This window comes from Musa acuminata, chromosome BXJ1-8 (assembly GCF_036884655.1).
Source record: "Musa acuminata AAA Group cultivar baxijiao chromosome BXJ1-8, Cavendish_Baxijiao_AAA, whole genome shotgun sequence".
Classification (NCBI taxonomy): Eukaryota; Viridiplantae; Streptophyta; class Magnoliopsida; order Zingiberales; family Musaceae; genus Musa; species Musa acuminata.
Window position 1 is genome coordinate 5,228,142 of NC_088334.1, and position 23,769 is coordinate 5,251,910.

Sequence of the window (23,769 nt, forward strand, 5' to 3'; positions counted from 1 at the left end):
GGATTAGTCCAGCATACTGATCCAGGCATGCCCCACTTGATTGCTGGCATTGACCAACCAAGAAGGTTCTGACCTGATCGATCATTTGAGTGAATGTAGAAAGATCGGACACAAGAAAGCAGAGGCTTCCAGGAAGTGAAGACCTGCCATTGTCTTCATGATGAGAACAATTTAGCTCAGAACGCCAACAACAAGTAAATTGACTCTGCAACAGGAACTCAGGAAGAGAATTGCAACTTCCGTCTTTGACTCTGCAGCTGGAGTTTGCTTTAAACCATGAGAAGTAAATTGACTCAATGGAAATTTGATTCAGGAAGCCTACCGAAGTGACAAATGAACAGCTGATAGAAGTCAAAACTTGGGATCATCAATCTTGGTGTGCAACCTAAAATGAAATGGTGATTGTTTGAACAACAAGAGATTCGATCTTAGTATTTGCATTTTGATCCTTGTGTGTTCTTTGAGATGCCATCAAAAGTTTCTGTTTGCTTTGACCTCATCCAGAATGTTACCTATCTCATTTATGTTCTCCTTTTTAGAGTATCAAAAGATGATATCATGATCAAAAGTGGGATAAATAAACGCAAGACTCCCAGAATTTGACTGTGTTCATGTTTAAGACAACCATATGCACCAAAAGATTAACCCCAAGTCCCCAAAACCAAATCAGAACCATGATAACATCATTCTTCACATGGAACATCAAGATTCGACGACAACATCTGCTACATGATTCAAGATGACATCTATCGTCCATGGAAGAGAAAGAACAAATAATGAGCTGCATCAACAGAGCTGACAACGTAAGTAGCTTCCATGGACATGGCCACATGTCAGTTGGTGAGCAGACAATGTTCCTCATCCAACCGACAGCCATGACATGACATTCGCATGCTAAACACTAATAATCTTCAACGCTCGATTCTGATTTTGACCCCTTTTTCTGAAGTATAATGAATATTAATTTATTATTATTATTATTATCATTTAGGACTTGAAGATTGAAGACAGTAGAAAAAGGTTCAGGTGTCGTCGGTTGACTGCGACCAACGTGAGCTCCGATGGCATCAAAAATCGTGTCTTTTCGAAAAAGTAAAGATGATTATTATTATTATTATTATTATTATCGTCGACGTACGATGTTTACAGTAAATCAAGTGGCTGACGGCCACCGACGATAGTATTGTTGACCGCTCGATCCCGAAACCAGAGAAGTGCGTCATTGTGATGCATGCTTCTCATTTTCCTCTTCTCCCAGCAGTCTTCTAATTAACTAATATTTTACATTCGATTGTCTGATGTATGTTGATGGATATCAAGGTAGCCCTTTATAATAAATTTTAATATTATTATTTTCGTAATCGATATGGGGATTCATACTTCTTCCGAACTTAATCATGGTTATGATGAGTCGAATCCAATGTATGATTATGTCTAATCAATTTAAGTTTATATCGATGTATTAATCATGTATTAATCATATAATACTGAGGTATGAATCATGTGATATTATAGTGACATCTATATGGTGTCATGTGACACTAGTAATATCCATAAGGTGTCGGTTATAAAATGATGCGGTGTCCATTACATAATATTATAGTGGTTAGGTCATACAGTGTTGATTACATAGCATTAGGGGGTAACTAATATAAAGATAAGAAAGCAATCAACACCTTGATGTCCCATCGTCAATATTTAAACACCATGCGACCAATATACCATGGCATCTCGGAGTAGTGCCATGCCAACTCCTCGGCACGAGGTAAAATTGACTGGACGTTATCATATCCGACCATGATTAAGTTCATAAGAAGCATGCATCTCTGACAGTCGACATTGATCGTGGGAATAATGGCGAGGCTACCTCTGTACGCTATAACCCTCTTGCTATCATCTGCATCTCATCTGCCTCAGATGACAGACTAACGCCCGGGGAATTCATCTCCCGGAACGAGACTTTGGTCTCCGATGGTGGAGCCTTTGCGTTAGGCTTCTTCTCGCCAACGAATTCCACTACCGATTTCTACGTCGGCATGTGGTACAACGACATCCCTGAGAAGTCGGTCATATGGGTCGCCAACAGAGACAAGCCCATCACCGATTCCTCCGCCACTCTTCGGATCTCCGACGACAGCAACCTCGTCGTGGTGGACGCCAAAGGAGGCCTTTTCTGGTCGTCAAATTTATCCGGCCTTGGCGCGCCAGGCAGCGACGCAGCGGCGGTGCTGCTCGACTCAGGAAATCTAGTTCTTCGAGCAGACAGTAACAGAATTTTGTGGCAGAGCTTCGATCATCCTACGGACACTGTGCTTCCAGGCATGAAGATCCAATACAATTGCAGCAGCCACTCCGCCATATACATCACATCTTGGAAGGACGCAGACGACCCTTCGCCGGGGGATTATTCCCTCGGCGTCGACCCCAGCACTTGTCTCCAGTGCTTGATTTGGTAGAAGTCAAAGCCCTACTGGAGAAGCCAAGTGTGGACCCGGAATTTCTTCTACGGAGATCGAGTGCCAAACTCCACCTCTCTTGACATACGTATCAGTGATAGCAGACGAAGATGCGATCTCCGTGACACTAAGTGTATCCGATAGATCTCCTCATATCCGATACACAATGAACTACTCGGGACAGATCGAGTTACTGAGCTGGGATCATGGCTCCAAGCACCGGAGAACCTGGTCTCTGCCAAACGGGGAGTGCGAAAGATAGTGTGGTGGATTCGCGTACCGTGATACTACAAGATTGGTGCCAGAATGCAGATGTTTAGAATTATTTTGATGGTAATAATGCAGCATGTGATGTTGTTGGTAGAGGAACAATCCGAATTAAAATGCATGATGGTATCATGAGGATGCTCACTAATGTTAGACATGTTCCTGATTTAAAAAAGAATCTCATCTCTTTAGGCATCCCAGAGACCCTTGGGTGTAAATACACAGTTGAAGGTGGAGTTATGAAAATTTCTAGAAGTGCCCTTGTTGTTATGAAAGCTTGTAGGTCTAGTAGCTTATATATTTTGCAGGGAACTACTATCACAGGCTCGGTTGCAGTCTTGTCATTATCATTGTCTGATTCTGACATCACCAAATTATGGCATATGCGTTTGGATCATATGAGTGAAAAATGTTTGAGCATATTGAGCAAAAGGGGTCTATTTTGCAGACAGAGTACTGGGCCACTGGATTTTTGTGAACACTGCATTTTTTGAAAGTAGAAAAGAGTCAGCTTCACTTCTTCGGTAGTTCACAAAATGAAAGATAGTCTTGACTATATTCATTCAAATCTTTGGGGTCCAGCTCATATTCAATCTAAGGGTGGTGCTAGGTATATGTTGACTTTCATTGATGATTATTCCAGGAAAGTTTGGGTTTATTTTTTGAAGCATAAAAATGATGTTTTTCTAACTTTTAAACAATGTAAGCAGATAATGGCATGGAATTTTGTGAAGGTGACTTTAATGAATTTTGCAAAAATGAAGGAATCGTTCGGCATCGCACTGTTAGGATGACGCCTCAGCAAAATAGTGTGGCCGAATGTATGAACATAACACTCTTGGAGAGAGCAAGGTGTATGATCTCAAATGTAGGGTTAACAAAGGACTTTTGGGCAGAGGCGATTAATATGGCCTATTACGTTGTCAACCGCGCTCCTTATGCAGCACATAACTTTAAAACTCCGGAGGAAATTTGGTCAGGTACTCCTGCTGATTACTCTGATTTAAAAATTTTTGGGTGTCCAGCATACATGCATGTAAATAAAGGAAAATTAGAGCCTCGAGCTAAAAAATACATTTTCCTTGGGTATGCTTCTGGGGTGAAAGGATACAGATTATGGTGTTCTGATCTCAAATCCCCAAAATTTGTAATCAGTAGAGATGTTACTTTTGATGAATTATCTATGTTATCTTCTAAAGAGGATTCTACTAGTTGTACAAATGATAGTGCGCAGAAGCAGGTGGAGCTTGAGATTGGTAGTTCAAATTTTTTTAAGTCGAACTCTTCCATAGCCAATGATAGACTACGGAGAAATATTCGACCACCACAAAGATATGCAAATTTGGTTGCATATGCTTTGTTTGTTGCAGAAGGTACAAGTGAAGTTGGTGAGCCTACTACCTACTCAGATGCAGTTTCTTGTGATAATTCCGCTAATTGGTTAATTGCGATGAATGAAGAAATTGAATCTCTCCATCGGAATAGAACTTGAGATCTTGTGAAGCCGCCTTCTGGTAAGAAAATTATTGGATGCAAATGGGATACCATTGCTGAAGGGAAAGTCCTTGTTCAGAAAATTCATATGAAGGACAATCCAGTTAATATGCTTACGAAGCCTCTTCGGGTTTACAAGTTCAAGCAGTGCTTGAACTTGGTTGGTGTTTATTATTGGTGATTGCCCATTGAGGCTTTTGTGAAGAAGGTAGAGCAAGTTTTGTTGGAACATGCCAAGGTGAAGATTTGTTAGTTTGGTAAGTCCTATAGTCCCACATCGGGAAAACCAGACTTGTTGTCTCATATTGAAACTATAAATAAGGGTATGAGCTTTAAAGTCAGATGCATCACAAATAGCACCACAAGAAAACCTAAGTATTTACTTTGGTTTAAGTCCACACTTAGTTAAATAGTTTGGACTTATAGTTTGGGTTTTTCTTGTTTAGTATTTTCGGGTGTTTTATCTTTTCGTTTTATTATCTTTGTTGTGTTGCCAAAATTACCTTATGATAAATTTTCTAGGCTAACTCTAAGAATCTTCTTGGTTGGTCAATGCCAGCAATCAAGTGGGGCATGCCTGGATCAGTATGCTGGACTAATCCCTTTCTCTGCTATGAGAAGAGTCCAATAAGGGTGCTATGATCAGAGTAAGGACATGGTGCAGGAGTCATTTTGCTTGTCATGCACTCTTCTTGTACTGTCTTCTTGTGACAATCTGATGGTCAGATTTTGAGATTCTTGAAGAACGAAGATGCCAATCCTGTGGTCTGATGTTCTGAGACCAGTCTAACCGTTTGGATTCTTCTTTAGCATGTGTGGACAAAACAGGGCAAGTACGGAGTTCCAAATCTGCAAGCAGTGTCAAGTCCCTTCATAGAGAGGAAAGAAAGCGAAAAGAAGAAATCGTAGCTATCTGCTTGCAAGAAGCTCAAATGCACAAAGGTTCACAAAAAGAAGCTGCAGACTGATGGTGAGGCTACCACCGTACGTTGTAATTAATAAGTAGATGAGATTTCCCTTCTAACCCGTTGAGGAAATCTCTCTACTCTGTTGAGGAAAATCCTCTAACCCGTTGAGGAAACTTCTCCTTCTAACCTGTATATAAAGACGGAGGATATATCAATAACAATCAACTTCTTCTACAACTCATTTATCTCTTTATTTTAACATGGTATCAGAGCAGCTCCTCTTGACGACAGCAGCATCGCCATGTGTTAGCCAAGCGGCCACAGTAGCACGCTGCCTCAAGGGGAGTCATTGAAGAAGCACCAAGACACGGATTCAGAGCCAGTGCTAACCGGTCTTGCTTTTCTTCGCCGGCCTTGCTCCCTCTCCTATTTGCTGCCTACAGCAGACACTCTCCGTCGCCATCACGCAAGGAGGAAAACATTCTCTCCTCAATAGCAGTGAACGGCGAACAACGGTGTCTTCCTCACTTCCCGGCCAGTAGCAGTCGCAACTGCTGCATCTTCCTCTTCCTTCTTCTTCGCCGGAAGGACAACGTGGTCCTTCAGCCCCACGTTGGGCAGCACCAGAGAAGACATCAGCCGCCTCCTGCACTTCTCCGGCCAGTAGCAGTCGCAACTGCTGCATCTTCCTCTACCGCAGCAGCTTTCGCTGCTGTTTCCCTCTACACAACGGCGCCTCCTCAACGGCGGTGTCTTCCTCCTCAATAGCGACGAACGGCGAACGACGGTGTCTTTCTCTCGTCTTCCTCCTTCGCTGTCGCAGCCACTTCCCGGCCAGCAGCAGCCGAAACCGCTGCATCTTCCTCTATCGCAGCAGCTTTCGTTGTCGCTTTCCTCTATACACCTAATTGCTACATATTTCTCTCACTGCAGTTTCCTTGAGTACTGCTGCAGATTTTTTGCGGTCATTTTCCGGCGAACCGCAGTCTTGAGTACCGCTGTAGTTTTCGCAACCATCTTCCGGCGAACTGCAGCCTCTACAATCTGCTGCAGCAAGCAGCAATCCACAGCAGCGAACTGCAGTCTTGAGTACCGCTGCAGTTTTTGCAGCCATCTCCCGGCGAACTGCAGTCCCTACAATCTGCAGCAGCAAGCAGCAATCCACAGCAGCTGCCGGCAACTTTTGGCACTGTTGTAGATTGCTCAATCTACTACAGCAAGCAAAAGCAAGCAATCTATAGCAGCAGCCCCCTCCCTCATTCTCCACCTTGTGTGACCTGAGTATCACACAAGGTTCGCTGCCTTCTACAAAAAAAAAAAAAAAAAAAAAAAAAAAACAAAGAAAAAGAAAAATATCTTCGTTCACTTCTTCTGATGTTTCAGTTCCTGTAGGGACTCCCACTTCTTGTTCTTCTACAGGGCTTATCTCCATCAATGCTGCTACGCTAATCCCCTTTAAGTTATCAAAGGGTGGCAACTATGCGTCCTGGCGAGCTCAATTCTCTAATCTTTTATTTGGATATGATTTGTTAGGTTACGTTGATGGTTCTTTCAGTTGTCCTTCGGCCATGCTCAACATCCCCGGCGATCCTAATCCAGTACTCAATCCAGCTCACAAACTGTGGCTACGTCAAGATCGTCTCATTCTCCAAGCCATTCAAGCTTCAGTTGTTGGATCCGTTGCTCCCTTGATATCTTCATGTGTGACAGCTGCCGATGCATGGTCTAAACTGCAAACCACCCTGGCAAATCATTCGCGTACTCGCAAGCTCAGTCTTCTATCCAAGCTTATGGAGACAAAACAAGAGGGAAGTACTATCTCTGATTATTTACAACTTATCAAGGTTATCATCGATGACTTGGCCTTGATAGGTCATTCCCTATGTGACGAAGAGGTTGTCATTCATACCCTCAATGGTCTCGACATCGACTACAAAGAATTGGCTGCTGCAATTCGGGCACGCGACTCGCCAATCTCTTTTGAAGATCTCTATGATAAGCTGACTGACTACGAGATGTACTTGAAGCGTGCGGACAAACTGCCTGGATCAACTGTCACAGCTCAAGTCAGTCACAAGTCTAAACGGAAGAACACTCGGTACTCACCGAACATCACCCAAGGTTTGGCTACTGCGCCTCTTGATTCTGTGAGTTCCATGCAACACCCCTCCTATCCTCCTAGTCATCCCTTCTCGCAAAGTGGCGACTCCAGCCATCATCCGTCTTGGCGTCCTGCCCTACCGAGCCATCAGAGACGGGTCATTTGCCAACTGTGTGACAAAGTCGGCCATTCCGCTAAAGTTTGCCGGTCTCGTCCCCGCCTCCCTACTCCGTCACACTGGCCACAGGCAAATCTCCTAACTACTCCGACACCTAGCCAGTCCAACTGGATTGTCGACTCTGGTGCCTCTCATCACATCACCGCTGATCTTCAGAATTTGTCTCTTCACAATCCCTATGGCGGCAATGAAGATATCATACTGGTTCCACAACGCTTAATTCTGACTCTAATACATTTACTCTCGATGATGTTTTATGCGCCCCTCATATTAAACGCAACCTCATTTCTGTTTCTCAATTTTGCAAACATAACAATACTTCCATTGAATTTTTTCCTGATTCATTTCTTGTTAAGGACTTGAGCACGGGGGCATCATTGGTCCAAGGCCCGAATAAAGACAACATTTATGAATATGACCGTCAGCCTCTCGAATGACCCAGCCCACTGTTCATTCTTCTGTTGCGGCTCCAGTTGATGTGTGGCATCGTCGGCTGGGCCATCCCTCACCCTTTATTCAGCAGAAATTATTATCTCGTCACTCTCTTCCTCTTTTTAAGTCCCCTAATTCTATGATGCATTGTGATGCTTGTCTTAGTAATAAGAGTCATCGGCAGCCTTTTGGTTCATCTTCAATTTCCTCCTCTAAACCTTTTGAAATTATATATACTGATGTTTGGGGTCCTGCTCCAATCTTATCTTTTGATAAGTTCCGATTTTATGTTATTTTTGTAGATCACTTCTCCAAGTACACATGGATATATCCTCTTTCCCATAAATCTGACGTTTCTCGTGTTTTTTCCACTTTCCAGAAGTTGGTCGAAAATTATTTTCAGTCTACCATTAAAACAGTCTACTCTGATGGTGGCGGTGAATATCAAGCCCTGGCGTCTCATCTCTCAGCTTGTGGCATTCAACACCTCAAGTCTCCTCCACATACTCCTCAACTAGTTGGTTCTGCCGAACGCAAACATCGGCATATAGTAGAAACTGGACTCACACTTTTACATCAGGCTTCCATGCCTTCAACTTTCTGGACAGCAGCCTTTCAAACTGCTGTCTACCTAATTAATCGGATGCCTACACCAGTTCTACAACACCAGTCCCCCTTTGACACACTGTTTCACAAACCCCCTAACCTTCGTAAACTCCGTGTGTTCGGTTGTTTATGTTATCCTTGGTTACGTCTCTATGCCTCTCATAAGTTAACATCCCGATCTTCTCCTTGCGTCTTTATTGGTTACTCACTTGACCATAATGCTTTCCGCTGCTATAATCTCCACACTCACAAAATCTTCATATCACGTCACGTTATCTTTGTTGAGTCTAACTTTCCTTTCCAAACCCTTCCATATCCTGCCATACGGACCACTTCACTATCTCACTGGAGTATACCTTCGGATCAATCGGACGAGCCTCCCATGTCTTCGTCTACTTCCTCCCCTCCTGATCCGCACTATATCACTCCAGTTCAACACTTGCCTGTTTCCTCTGTTCCTACTCCACTCCACTCTTCTCCAATTGATGGGGCAATATGTTCCGAAACACAACCATCCTCTTTACCTCCTTCTCGCCCAAGTGCCCCTAACGTGTCTCCACTTGACCCGGCTTGTGCCACTGATCCTCACCCAACATTACCTCCTAATCCTGTCATCTCCAATCATACTATGACCACTCGCTCTAAGCATGGTATTTTTAAACCTCGTCAAGTACTTAACCTACAAGCTGTCATGAATTCCTCATCCCCCAACATTGAACCCACCACCTTCACTCAAGCCCAAAAATCTCCGCATTGGCGTATTGCCATGAGCGAGGAATATAATGCCCTCCTTCATAATTCAACATGGGATCTAATTCCTTTTCATCCTTCACAAAACATCATCGGGTGTAAGTGGGTCTTTAGAATTAAGCAGAACCCAGATGGCTCAGTTGCCCGATATAAGGCACGCCTAGTCGCCAAAGGGTTCCATCAACGACCTGGAGTTGATTTCACTGAGACGTTTAGTCCTGTTGTTAAACCCACTACAATCCGACTTATCTTGAGTCTGGATACCACTAAAGGCTGGCAATTACGACAATTGGATGTTAATAATGCCTTTCTATAGGGATCTCTATTCGAAGATGTTTTTATGCAACAACCCCCCGGTTTTACTCATCCTCAGTATCCATAGCATGTTTGCAAACTTCGGAAAGCCATTTATGGACTTCGTCAGGCTCCGAGAGCTTGGTACACTCAACTTAGCTCATTTTTGACTTCTGTCGGCTTTCTTAACTCCAAATCTGACACTTCGTTGTTTCTGCGACATCATCATGGAAACACAATGTATATTCTGGTATATGTGGATGATATTATTGTCACAGGCAACAATCCCGCCAGCATCCAAGCGTTCATCAAACAGTTGGCAGCTCGATTCTCGCTTAAGGATCTCGGACCCTTGAGCTACTTTCTGGGCGTCGAAGCTACCTTCACATCTTCCGGTCTCCTTTTATCACAACGCAAGTACATTCAAGATTTGTTATTAAAGACAAACATGCAGGATGCAAATGCAGTTACAACCCCCATCTCTGCTAGCGGTTCTCTCAAATTATCAGATGGAAGTCCTGCTACAGAACCCACTCAATACCGCCAAGTTGTTGGCTCTTTACAATACTTAGCTCTCACGCGTCCAGACATCTCATTTGCTGTGAACAAATTATCACAGTTTATGCAGCAACCATCTACTCTACACTGGTCTGCGGTCAAGAGACTTCTACGATATCTTAAAGGGACTCTAAATCATGGACTCTTTTTTCGTAAACATTCTCCACTTCGTCTTCATGCATTTGCCGATGCTGATTGGGCGGGTAACCTTGATGATAGAACATCCACATCGGGGTATATTATCTTCCTTGGTGCTCATCCAATCAGTTGGAGTTCTAAGAAGCAAAAGACAGTCGCCCGGTCTACAACTGAAGCTGAATACCGTGCCATTGCCGCTACCACTGCAGAACTCAATTGGATCACGAATCTTCTCCAGGAACTCAACATCGATTCCACTCCTACAATATATTGTGATAATATTGGAGCTACCTATCTGTGCGTTAATCCGGTATTCCACTCCCGCATGAAACATATTGCTATCGACTTCCACTTTGTACGTGATCAAGTTGTCCGCCGTCAACTCCGTGTTTCTCATGTTCATACGGCTGATCAATTGGCCGACTCACTTACGAAGCCTCTAGCTCGTAAACTGTTTGCATTACATCAGTCCAAGATTGGCCTCCTTGATAGGAGCACCATTTTGCGGGGGCATGATAAGTAGATGAGATTTCCCTAACTATTTGAGGAAATCTCTCTACTCTGTTGAGGGAAATCCTCTAATCCGTTGAGGAAACTTCTCCTTCTAACCTGTATATAAAGACGGAGGATATATCAATAACAATCAACTTCTTCTACAACTCATTTATCTCTTTATTTTAACAGTAATGTTCTTGGTATCATCTTTCTCTCTTCTACTGCTTGGTGCTTCAGATGACAGACTCACTCCTGGGGAATTCATCTCCCTGAATGAGACTTTGGTCTCCGATGCTGGAGAATTTGTGTTCGGCTTCTTCTCTCCTACAAATTCCACTGGTGATTTCTATGCCGGGGTGTGGTACAACATCCCTCAAAGGACAGTCATATGGGTTGCCAACAGAGAGAAGCCGATCAATGATTCCTCTGCGACTCTTCGAATCTCTGATGACAGCAACCTCGTCATCGTGGACTCAGAAGGAGGCATCTTCTGGTCATCAGATTTATCAGGCTTTGGCACACCAGGCAATGACACAGCGGCAGTGCTGTACAACTCAGGAAATCTAGTTCTTAGAACAAACAGTCATAATATATTGTGGCAGAGCTTTGATCATCCTACGGACACCTTCGTTCCAGGTATGAAGATCCTGTACAATTACCGCAACCACTCAACCAGGTACCTTACATCTTGGAAGGACGCATACGACCCCTCACCAGGGAATTTCTCCCTTGGCATTGGCTCCAGCACTCCTGCCCAGATCCTGATTTGGTCGGGGACAAAGCTCTACAAGAGAAGCCAAGTGTGGACAGCAACCTCGTCGTGGTGGACGCCAAAGGAGGCCTTCTCTGGTCGTCGAATTTAACCGGCCTTGGCGCGCCAGGCAGCGACGCAGCGGCGGTGCTGCTCAACTCAGGAAATCTAGTTCTTCGAGCAGACAGTAACAGAATTTTGTGGCAGAGCTTCGATCATCCTACGGACACTGTGCTTCCAGGCATGAAGATCCAATACAATTGCAGCAGCCACTCCGCCATATACATCACATCTTGGAAGGACGCAGACGACCCTTCGCCGGGGGATTATTCCCTCGGCGTCGACCCCAGCACTTGTCTCCAGTATTTGATTTGGTGGAAGTCAAAGCCCTACTGGAGAAGCCAAGTGTGGACCGGGAATTTCTTCTACGGAGATCAAGTGCAAAACCCCAACTCTGTGGGATACATAACAGTGATAAAAGACGAAGATATGATGTCCGTGACACTAACTATTTCTGATAGATCTCCTCATACCCGTTACACAATGAACTACTCGGGACGGAAGGAGTTCCTGATCTGGGATGATAGCTCCAAGCACTGGAGAAACTTGTCTCTCCCAAAAGACGGGTGCGAAAGATATGGATGGTGTGGTGGATTCGCGTACTGTGATACTACAAACTCGGTGTCAGAATGCAGATGTTTGGTGGGATTTGAGCCCAAGGTTGAGAATGAATGGGAGAGTGGGAAGAACTCATCTGGTTGTATCAGAAAGAAGGCCTTGAGATGTGGTGATGATGGAGATGGATTTGTGAAAGTGGGAAGCATGAAATTGCCAGACCACTTCGTGTCTCTAAACAACACCAACATCAGTGGCTGCAGATCTCAATGCCAAGCCAACTGTTCCTGTACAGCTTATGCTTATTCTGAATTGCTAGTGGGAAATGCTAACATCTCCCGATGCCTGGTTTGGATGGGAGAGTTGATAGATACTAATAAGGTAGACAGGACAGGCAAGGATCTCTATTTGCGCCTTATGGATCCGAGTTTAGGTATGATTTAGATATCTTTTTTGCTATAAATCCCACTGTTCTATTGCAAAACTGACCATTCGAATGAAATGATAGTTATAATTTCTGCAACCTACCTCAAAGCCCAGACCCTTATTTATAGTTATAATAGGAGATAACAAGTTTGATTTTCCTGATGTGGGACTATATAGGATTTATCAAAGATAGCACATTCTTGATGACAAATGATGATCAGATTTTGAATACAGTACATGCATCTGAAGCTCTTTCTGCAATCAGATACACCAGGCAGAAAGAGCAAGACAAGGAAGGTGGCAATTGCAGCATATCTTTCTGCAGCACTCTTTTCTTTGGCTTGTATCTTCGTCTTATGGAGGTGCGGTAAGGTATTAAAAGGTAGGTATGTCGATCCCTCCTGTTATATGCGAGTTCTAGCAACCAAATCGTGTAAAGGATGGAAGGAAACGACAGACTACTAACAGATCTGAGTTGAAGTACAGACGAATTTGCAGAAGGGTAGACCGATCGAGACCCAGAACTTCCACAAATCGACTTCGGAAACTTACTCCTTGCCACAAACAATTTCTCCGAGTCAAATAAGCTGGGAAAAGGAGGTTTTGGCATAGTTTACAAGGTAAAGGACAACTACCCAAATGTCGAATTGTAGATGGTCTTTTCTTCCTCTGATATATATTATATAGATAATGAAATTTGATACCAAAGCACAAAATCATTGGACAGGGCAAGCTATCAGGAGGACAAGAAATTGCTGTCAAAAGACTTGTCAGAGGATCTGGGCAAGGTTTGGAGGAGTTCAAAAATGAGGTCATCTTGATCGCCAAGTTACAACACAGGAACTTAGTCAGGCTCCTCGGTTGCTGCATCCATGGAGAAGAGAAGCTACTTGTCTACGAGTACATGCCCAACAAAAGCTTGGATTTCCTCCTCTTTGGTTCGTCATACTCTTCCACTTACTTCTAGTCACTGTGGATTCCAGATAGCCTGTGCCTGATAGCTCTTTGAGCAGATCCAACCCAGAAAACAAAGCTTGACTGGGGGATGCGATTCAACATAATCAAGGGGATTGCTCGAGCGCTTCTCTATCTTCACCAGGATTCGAGGCTACGGATAATTCACCGGGATCTTAAAGCCAGCAACGTTCTGCTCGACGAAGAGATGAACCCCAAGGTGTCTGATTTCGGCCTGGCAAGGATTTTTGGCGGCAACCAGGACGAAGGCAACACCGACAGAGTCGTCGGAACATAGTAAGCTTCATCATCGTCCACCGAAGTGAGTAGATGCTAATTAAGCATGAATGGCATTGATGTGTGGTGAGGTGCGTTGCAGTGGCTACATGTCTCCCGAGTACGCAATGGAAGGGCTCTTCTCCGTGAAGTCGGATGTCTACAGCTACGGCGTGCTGCTGTTGGAGATCGTGAGCGGCTTCCGGAACAGCAGCTTTCCCCTCGCCATGGACTCCCCTAATCTCCTGGCTTACGTGAGTTGACGCCCACGTCTGTTGATGCTTAGCTATGGATTCTGCCGCTCACTTTGGACCTGCAATGATTCAGGCATGGCAACTGTGGAACGAAGGCAACGCAGAGGATTACGTCGACCCATCGATTGCCGGCACATGCGCTCGGGCGGAGGTGGTGCGAAGCATCCATGTCGGCCTGCTGTGCGTGCAAGACAGCCCCAGTGATCGGCCAGCCATGTCTTCAGTTGTTTTCATGCTGGAAAACGAAGAAGCCACAATCTCTGATGCACCCAAACAGCCAACGTTTACGGTCCGAAGAAACCAGAATCCGCACCGAGGTGATTCAAGGGATGACAATATTGAGATGTGTTCTTACAACAACGTGACCATCACGACGGCGGAAGGACGCTAGAGACTGATCTCAAATGTGATCTCGAGATGTACATGGCACAACATGGAACATCGAGATTCGACGACAACATCTGCTACATGATTCAAGATGGCATCGATCGTCCATGGGGGAGAGAGAACAAAGAATTAGCTGCAGCAACAGAGCTGACAACGTAAGTAGCTTCCATGGACATATGGCCAAATGTAAGTTGGTGAGCAGACAATGTTCCTGATCCAAACGACAGCCATGAGATGGCATTTGTATGCAAAACATTAGATACTCTTCAACGCTCGATTCTGATTTTGCCGTTATAATGAATATTAATTTATTATTATTATTATTATTGACTCGAAGATCGAAGACAGTGGAACAGAGAGGTCAAAGGGCATCAAATATCGCGTCCTATCTTAGGAAACGAAAATTAAAGATTATTATTGTTATTATTATTGCAGTCTTGACGTACGATTTTTACAGTAAATCAAATGGCTGACGTCCACCGACCACAGTATTGTTGACCGCTGATCCCGAAACCGTAGAAGGGCGTCATTGTGATGCGTGCTTCTCGTTCTTCACATCTCCCAGCCGTGTTCTAATTAATGTAAAATGACCATATCGTCCTATTAAACAAACCTTGATCGGTTAGCAAACAAGCATTTCCAAATTAATATATAGTATTAACGAAACGAGGTTCCTATTTCATGCTATTCTCAAGTCAATAGTTGTGGACACATCACTTGCTCAACTTCGATATGCCCAATGTTGGAAAATTATGTTACGGACTTAGTTGATTTTGTCTAAGTCGTGTGACACCCTTACATAGTCGTCCACAAATGTCAGTCTCCCCGAAACCTCCTATGATCTCTTAGGATCTACAAAAGAGAAAATGGGTTAGAGAAAACATATCACTCGGGATCGACAAGTAATCATTTCAAGAAACACTTCGTAACCAATACAAATTACAAATAGACTTCACAAGCTCTGAACGGTCGCACAACAAAAGATCCAAAATAATCCACTACAGACCGATATCTCCCACAAGTGTCCATATGACATAACCTTTATTTATTCAAAACTAACTTGGGGCTGTTAAGCTTTCGACCGTCCCTCTACATGCTGTGTAAAGTATGAACAAACCAAAAGACATGAATATACAAGAGCATTACATTAAACACCCTATTTACAATTTTCTCCATGATGCTAGGAGCATTTTTGACGACATGTCTCAGATGAAGTTAGTTTTGAATTAAAAAAAATTAGCTTATATTTTTACACTATATTGTTTGAAGTGCGGGAGGCATATTTAGGTAGTCCTTTATAGTAAATTCTTAGTACTATTACTTTTGTAATCAACGTTAATTATTGGAAGGGGTATGCACACTTCTTTCGAACTTAATCGTGATCATAATACGTCGAATCTAAGGTACGATAATGACCTCGTGCCGAGGTGTTGGCCACATATGGATCTCATAATACTGAGGTGTCAATCATGTGACACTATAATAGTGTCTATATGGTGTCGTTCACATGACACTATGGTGTATGTCATATGATACTACGGTGTTAGTTATCTGATGTTATTGTGTCGGTCATATGGAGCTGAATGTCGATCACATGACGCTAGAGGGTAACTAATATAGGAATAAAAAAGTAGTCAACACCTCAATACCATATAGTCACCCCAACGCCATACAAACAGCACACCATGGAACCTTAAAGTTGACATCACAACATCACGTGATGTCTCCTCTGCACGAGGTTGAATTGATTAGATATTATTATATCATATATTCGACATCGTGCAATCGTGATAAAGTACACATCAATCACAGGAGTAATTGTATTGGGAGTATACTATAAAAGAGTTCTCCATGTACATCATCGAACATTTTGATAATTCAATGCAAAATATAAGTTGAATCATCCGAATCCAAAACACATTTGATAATTCGATGGCCTTGAATTCTCTGACAAACAGAGCAAAGGAATTAATAGAATTCTCTGACAAACAGAGCAAAGGAATTAATAGAGAGCAACTTCAGGTGTACCATTCTCGTGAAAGTTCTTGAACTGTTAGACGTTGGCCTCCCTCCTGCAGATCCGATGCGCCGCGAAGCACTACATCGCTAGAGATCGATGGCATTGAGGTGCTAGGGAACAGGGATTGGCCAAGATCATGGAGAGTGTATCGCTGGATGACGTAGAGCCGATGTGCGTGGAGGGCATCGGGTCATCGTCGGGGGAGGCAAAGCGTGCAACGACGTCGAGGATTCGGTTCCTAGCGCAGCCAAAAATCGAACCGAGGTTTCTCTCAATGATCATACATTATAGACATGCGGTGGTCGACAAACGAGATCGGCTTTTCGCTTCCACCTCAAGGGCAGATAGCACTTCGATCGATGAGATGAACAAAATGAGAGCGCACAGCAGGATGAGAAGAGATAAAAGAGCCATCTTGTCCTCGTGACATTGCCAATCAGATTTAATTAAGCTAAAATTATATCAAATCAAATAAAGAAATCACATCAATTATTCCACGCTCGTCCTCATTTATTCCGTCACGAGTGTCTCGAACTATATATAATACCTCGATGACAATCTTTTGTCAAAGTCACTACTGCAAGTTGTGATAACATCGACAGTCCCATCATGTTGTGGCTGTCATGTGTCAGACCTGAAGGCAGAATGCGAAGTCAAACAATACACCGCGATAGATTCACAAACAAGTGAATTTTCTACATAACAGACCTCTGCTTGCTTGTTGGTGTCTCTGCTCAACGTATTTTGAGATGGGTGTCTAGCGTCCTTCTGCAGCTGTGACGGTCACGTTGTTGTAAGAATACACCTGGTAGGTGTCATCTGGTGGATGACCTGTATCTGGATTCAGGTTTCTTTGAATTGTAAAGATGGGCTGTTTGGGTGCTGCAGAGATTGTGGCTTCCTCGTTTTCCAGCATGAAGACAACCGAAGACATGGCTGGCCGATCGTTCGGGCTATCTTGCACGCACAGGAGGCCCACATGGATGCTTCTCAACACCTCGGTCGGAGAGCACGTGTTGGCGATGCATGAATCGACGTAGTCATTCGCCTTGCCTTCGTTCCAGAGTTCCCATGCCTGAATCATTGCAGGTCCAAAGTGAGGAAGAGAAGTAATAGCTAAAGATCAAGAAATCTCGGTGCCGACTTACGTAAGCTAGAAGATTTGGGAAGTCCATGATTAAGTGAAAGCTGCTGTTCCGAAAGCCGCTCACAATCTCCAACAGGAGCACTCCGTAGCTGTAGACATCAGACTTCACGGAAAAGAGGCCCTCCATTGCGTACTCAGGAGACATGTAACCGCTACAAGGCGTCACACCACATGAATTGCATCCATGATCAGAAACTAGTAAATCAATGTGTTACATGAACACACATCGATGATGCCGCAGGGGATGATGCTTACTATGTTCCGACGACTCTGTTTGTGTTTGCTTCATCCTGGTTGCCACCAAAAATTCTTGCCATGCCGAAATCAGATATCTTTGGATTCATCTCTGCGTCTAGCAGAATGTTGCTGGTTTTAAGGTCCCGATGAATTATACGAAGCCTCGAGTCCTGGTGTAGATACAAAAGTGCTCGAGCGATCCCCTTGATTATGTTGAATCGCTTTCCCCAGTCAAGCTTTACTTTTTGTGTTGGATCTGCAAAAAGATCAACAAGATCAACCGAGATAATGAATCTTCATGTTCTAGGCTTAATATGCATCAAATATAGCTAATCTGGATTTCTCAATGATTACAAGAAAGTGGAGGACTACAACGAACCAAAGAGGAAGAAATCCAAACTTTTGTTGGGCATGTACTCATAGACCAGTAGCTTCTCTTCCCCATGGATACAGCAAGCAAGAAGCTTGACTAAGTTCCTGTGCTGTAACTTGGCAATCAAAATGACCTCATTTTTGAACTCCTCCATACCTTGCCTGGATCCTCTCAAGAGTCTTTTAACAGCAATCTCTTGTCCTCCTGGTAGGTTTCCCTGAAATTAGAATTTTCTTTTTCTAAATCAACTTCATTGTCATCATTGATATCCTTTGTCATATTATATCTAATAGACATCGAGGAATCCATCTGCTCAAAAGGAAGGTCATGACCTTTTCCTTTTCTTTCTTATACACTATATAAAGTAACATATATAGTGAGGTTGGTGACAAAGGAATATTTGTAGTGAAGCTTTATATACCACAAGAAAAAATGAGGTCAAACACTATCAAGAATTCAACATTACGATAAATTCAGGTTTAATACTTACCTTGTAAACTATGCCAAAACCTCCTTGTCCCAGCTTATTTGAATCGGAGAAATTGTTTGTGGCCAAGAGTATGTTCTCAAAACCAATTAGCGGAAGTTCTGGACCTTGATGAGGCTGCCCTTCTATGAATTCGTTCGAAGCAGAGATGTTGTTCGCAAAGTCTGTACTTGAGCTCAGATCACATAGTAGTTTTCCTTTCTTTCGATCCTTGAATACACCTGGTTTGGCAGTTGAGTCAACCAAATTCTCATAGTCGATCAATTTGGTTCCTAAAACTTGTAGGGACACAACTTACCAAATACCTCACTGAACTTCCATAAGATAAAGATGCAAGCCAAAGAAACGATAATCGCAGAAAGAGATACTATAATTACTATCCTCCGAGCCTTCGTCTTGCTGCCTGATGTTCCTGTTTACAGAAATAACTTCAGATGCATATTCTAAAACAAAGTCCGTGAAGCATTGTCAAGTGAAAGCTCCAAAGAATTCAAGATGGTGCAGCATATCTTATTATGACTGTAGGTCAGCCAGGACGATGCAGTGTCCAGGTTCATTACAGGAACAATGTGATCGTCTCAAAGGAAGGAAAAAAAAATCCATTGTAGATAGCAGAAAGAATAGCAGCTATATGTCAGTGGAAAGCACAGTTTCGTGCAGTGATCAATATGTATTCATGCTCCACAACCTCAACAAGACTACCACATACTACCACCAGTGTTGCATTGAAACAACACTATCCAAAGGGAAAGAGATAAAATGCATACCTAAACTAATATCCATTAGGCGCAAATAGAGATCCTCCCCACCACCGCCTACCATCTCGGTATCTATCAACTCTCCCACCCAAATCAAGCACCCTGAGATCGTTGTGTTTCCCGTGGTCACATCAGGATAAGCATATGCCGTACAGGAACAATTGGTTAGGCACGCAGTTCTGCAGTCTCCGATGCTTCTGTTACTAAGAAACACAGCATGGTCCGGCAATTTCATGCCTTCAACTCTCAGAAATACATCTCCATCACCACACCTCAATGACTTCTTTCTGATGCAACCAGCCGAGAAGTTCCCAGTCTCCCAGTCACTCTGAACCTTGGGCTCAAATCCTTCCATACATTTGCATGCTGGCACTGATTCAGTACTATCACAATACGCGAATTGACCGCACCATCCATATGTTTCGCACTTGTCATTTGGCACAGACGAGTACTTTGTCCAATTCTTGGAACTATTATCCCAAATCAGTAACTCAATCTGTCCTAAATAGTTTAATGTGTATCTAATATACAATGATGCATCTGAGACACCTAGTGTGATGTAGACCTCATCATCATCTTCTAGCACTGTTATGTATGCCACAGCGGTGGTGTTGATTGCTTGTGATCCGCTGAACATTTTCCCAATCCACACTTGGCTTCTCCAGTAGAACTTTGTCCCCGACCAAATCAGGATCTGGATAGAAGTGCTGGAAATAATGCCAAGGGAGAAATTCCCTGGTGAGGGGTCGTTTGCGTCCTTCCAAGATGTAAGGTACCTGGCTGAGTGTTTGCGGTAACTGTACAGGATCTTCATACCTGGAACAAAGGTGTCCGTAGGATGATCAAAGCTCTGCCACAATATATTATGGCTGTTTGCTCTAAGAACTAGATTTCCTGAGTTGTACAGCACTGCCGCTGTGTCATTGCCTGGTGTGCCAAAGCCTGATAAATTTGATGACCAGAAGATGCCTCCTTCTGAGTCCACGATGACGAGGTTGCTGTCATCAGAGATTCGAAGAGTCGCAGAGGAATCATTGATCGGCTTCTCTCTGTTGGCGACCCATATGACCGTCCTCTGTGGGATGTTGTTGTACCACACCCCGGCATAGAAATCATCAGTGGAATTTGTAGGAGAGAAGAAGCCGAACACAAATTCTCCAGCATCGGAGACCAAAGTCTCATTCAGGGAGATGAATTCCCCGGGAGTGAGTCTGTCATCTGAAGCACCAAGCAGTAGAAGAGATAGAGATGATAACAAGAAGATTGCAACGTACGGTGGTAGTCTCACCATCAGTCTGCAGCTTCTTTTTGTGAACCTTTGTGCATTTAAGCTTCTTGCAAGTAGAGAGCTAGGATTTCTTCTTTTCGCTTTCTTTCCTCTCTATGAAGGGACTTGAAACTGCTTGCAGATTTTTAACTCCATACTTTAAGCAGTGATCAAATTGTAGTTGGTGGGTGCTAACTTGCCCTGTTTTGTTCACACATTGCTAAAGAAGAATCCAAACAGTTAGACTGGTCTCAGAACATCAAACCACAGGATTGGCATCTTCGTTCTGCAAGAATCTCAAAATCTGACCATCAGATTGTCACAAGAAGACAGTGCAAGAAGAGTGCATGACAAGCAAAATGACCCCTGCACCATGTCCTCACTTTGATCACAGCAGCCTTATTGGACTCTTCTCATAGCAGAGAAAGGGATTAGTCCAGCATACTGATCCAGGCATGCCCCACTTGATTGCTGGCATTGACCAACCAACAAGGTTCTGTCCTGATCGATCATTGTCGACCTTGAGTGAATGTAGAAAGATCGGACACAAGAAAGCAGAGGCTTCCAGGAAGTGAAGACTGCCATTGTCTTCATCATGAGAGCAATTTAGCGCAGAACGTCAACAACACGTGCATGACCCCCCCGCCACCTCGACAGGAACTCAGGGAGAGAATTGCAACTTCCTTGTGTTGACTCTGCAGCTGGAGTTTGCTTTAAACCATGAGAAGTGAATTGACTCAATGGAAATTTGATTCAGGAAGCCTACCGAAGTGCCAAATGAACAGCTAATAGAAGTCCAAACCTGGGATCATCAATCTTGGTGTGCAACCTAAAATGAAAAAGTGCTTGTTTGAACAACAAGCGATTAGATCTTAGTATTTGCATTTTGATCCTTGTGTGTTCTTTGAGATGCCATCAAAAGGTGGAACATCAAAAGTTTCTGTTTGCTTTGACCTCATCCAGAATGTTACCTATTTCAATTATGTTCTCCTTTTTAGAGTATCAAAAGATGATATCATGATCAAAAGTGGGATAAATAAACGCAAGACTCCCAGAATTTGACTGTGTTCATGTTTAAGACAACCATATGCACCAAAAGATTAACCCCAAGTCCCCAAAACCAAATCAGAACCCAACAACAGAACCATGATAACATCATTCTTCACATGGAACATCAAGATTCGACGACAACATCTGCTACATGATTCAAGATGGCATCGATCGTCCATGGGGGAGAGAGAACAAAGAATTAGCTGCAGCAACAGAGCTGACAACGTAAGTAGCTTCCATGGACATGGCCAAATGTAAGTTGGTGAGCAGACAATGTTCGTGATCCAAACGACAGCCATGAGATGGCATTTGTATGCAAAACATTAATTACTCTTCAACGCTCGATTCTGATTTTGCCGTTATAATGATGATGATGATGATGATTATTATTATTATTATTATTATTATTATTATTATTATTATTTACTTGAAGATCGAAGACAGTGGAACGGATAGGTCAGAGGGCATCAAATATCGCGTCCTAGTGTTCTAATTAATGTAAAATGACCATATCGTCTTATTAAACAAACCTTGATCGGTTAGCAAACAAGCATTTCCAAATTAATATATAGTACTAACCAAACGAGGTTACTATTTCGTGCTATTCTCAAGTCAATAGCGTAGACAATTATGTCACGGATTTAGTTAGTTTTGTCTAAGTTATTTGGCACCCTTGCGTAGTTGTCCACAAAAATCAGTCTTTCTGAAACCTCTTATAGTCTATGGCCTACAAAAGGGAAAAATGAGTTAGAGAAATATCTCACCTGGGATCCACAATTAATACAAACACTTCATAACAAATGCAAATTATAAATAGACTTTATAAGCTCTGAATGGTCGCACAACAAAAGATCCAAAATGGTTCACTATAATATCTCCCACAAGTGTCCACATGATATAACATTTATTTATTCAAAACTAACTTGGGGCTGTTAAACTTTCGACCATCCCTCTATATATTGTGTAAAGTATGAGCAAACCAAAAGACATGAATATACAAGAGCATTATATTAAACATCCTATTTATAATTTTATTTGTGACACTACTTTAGGAGCATTTTTGACGATATGTCTCTGATGAAGTTAGTTTTGAATTAAAAAAAAATAGTTTATATTTTTACACTAGGTTGTTTGAAGTGTCAGAGGCATATTTAGGTAGTCCTTTTATAGTAAGTTCTTAGTACTATTACTCTTGTAATCAACGTTAATTATTAGAAGGGGGATGCACACTTCTTTCGAACTTAATCATGATCACAATATGTCGAATCTAAGATACGATAATAACCTCGTGCCGAGGTATTGACCACATATGGATCTCATAATGCTGAGGTGTCAATCATATCAATATATAGTACTAACCAAACGAGGTTCCTATTTCATGCTATTCTCAAGTATGTGGACACATCACTTGCTCAACTTTGATATGTCCGGAAAATTATGTCATGGACTTAGTTGGTTTTACCTAAGTCGTGTGGTACCCTTACATAATTGTTCACAAAGGTCAGTCTTCCCGAAACCTCCTATGGTCTCTTAGGACCTACAAAAAAAAAAGGGTTCAAGAAAACATCTAACTCGGGATCCATAAGTAATCATTTCAAGAAACACTTTATGACCAATACAAATTACAAATAGACTTTACTGAATGGTCGCACAACAAAAGATCCAAAATGGTCCACTACTAACCGATATCTCCCATAAGTATCCACATGACACAACCTTTATTTATTCAAAACTAACTTGGGGCTATTAAGCTTTCGATCGTCCCTTTATATACTGTGTAAACCATGAACAAACCAAAAGACATGGACATGCAAGAGCATTACATTAAACATTCTATTTATAATTTTATCCATGACACTACGCTAAGAGCATTTTTGATGATATGTCTCCGATGAAGTTAGTTTTGAATTAAAAAAAATTAGCTTATATTTTTAGACTAGGTTGTTTGAAGTGTCGGAGGCATATTTAGGTAGTCCTTTTTATAATAAGTTCTTAGAACTATTACTCTTGTAATCAACGTTAATTATTGGAAGGGGGATGCACACTTCTTTTGAATTTAATCATGATCACAATACGTCAAATCTAAGGTA

General features: G+C 42.7%; 2 protein-coding genes across 2 annotated transcripts; one reads left to right on the top strand and one right to left on the bottom strand.

Annotated features, from left to right (window-relative positions):
* The first annotated feature begins 755 nt into the window (after positions 1–755).
* LOC103974624 (G-type lectin S-receptor-like serine/threonine-protein kinase B120) lies at positions 756–14,623 on the top strand. Its single transcript, XM_065081269.1, is given in 10 exon segments — positions 756–840; positions 1,807–2,589; positions 10,915–11,224; positions 11,314–12,476; positions 12,735–12,919; positions 12,976–13,089; positions 13,197–13,407; positions 13,483–13,720; positions 13,803–13,953; positions 14,027–14,623. Coding segments are annotated over 10 exon segments (3,558 nt in total). The 3' UTR covers positions 14,345–14,623.
* Positions 14,624–16,832: 2,209 nt separating this feature from the next.
* LOC103974887 (G-type lectin S-receptor-like serine/threonine-protein kinase B120) lies at positions 16,833–20,802 on the bottom strand. The gene is made up of 7 exons (XM_065078321.1): positions 19,372–20,802; positions 18,903–19,016; positions 18,608–18,825; positions 18,124–18,334; positions 17,763–18,000; positions 17,509–17,659; positions 16,833–17,435 (listed from the first exon to the last, which is right to left on the bottom strand). Exons 1-7 carry the CDS (start codon positions 20,651–20,653, stop codon positions 17,118–17,120), a joined length of 2,532 nt encoding a protein of 843 aa, XP_064934393.1. The 5' UTR covers positions 20,654–20,802; the 3' UTR covers positions 16,833–17,117.
* Between the last annotated feature and the right edge of the window lie 2,967 nt (positions 20,803–23,769).

Bases quoted from the DNA above. Each gene is read 5' to 3' on its own strand.
- LOC103974887 (XM_065078321.1), bottom strand. From the start codon at position 20,653: ATGGTGAGACTACCACCGTACGTTGCAATCTTCTTGTTATCATCTCTA. The intron at 19,017-19,371 runs GTATGCATTTTA...TTCTGTAAACAG, and splicing joins CCTAATGGATATTAGTTTAG to GAACATCAGGCAGCAAGACG. The intron at 18,001-18,123 runs GTTCGTTGTAGT...ATCTTTTTGCAG, and splicing joins TTTGGATTTCTTCCTCTTTG to ATCCAACACAAAAAGTAAAG.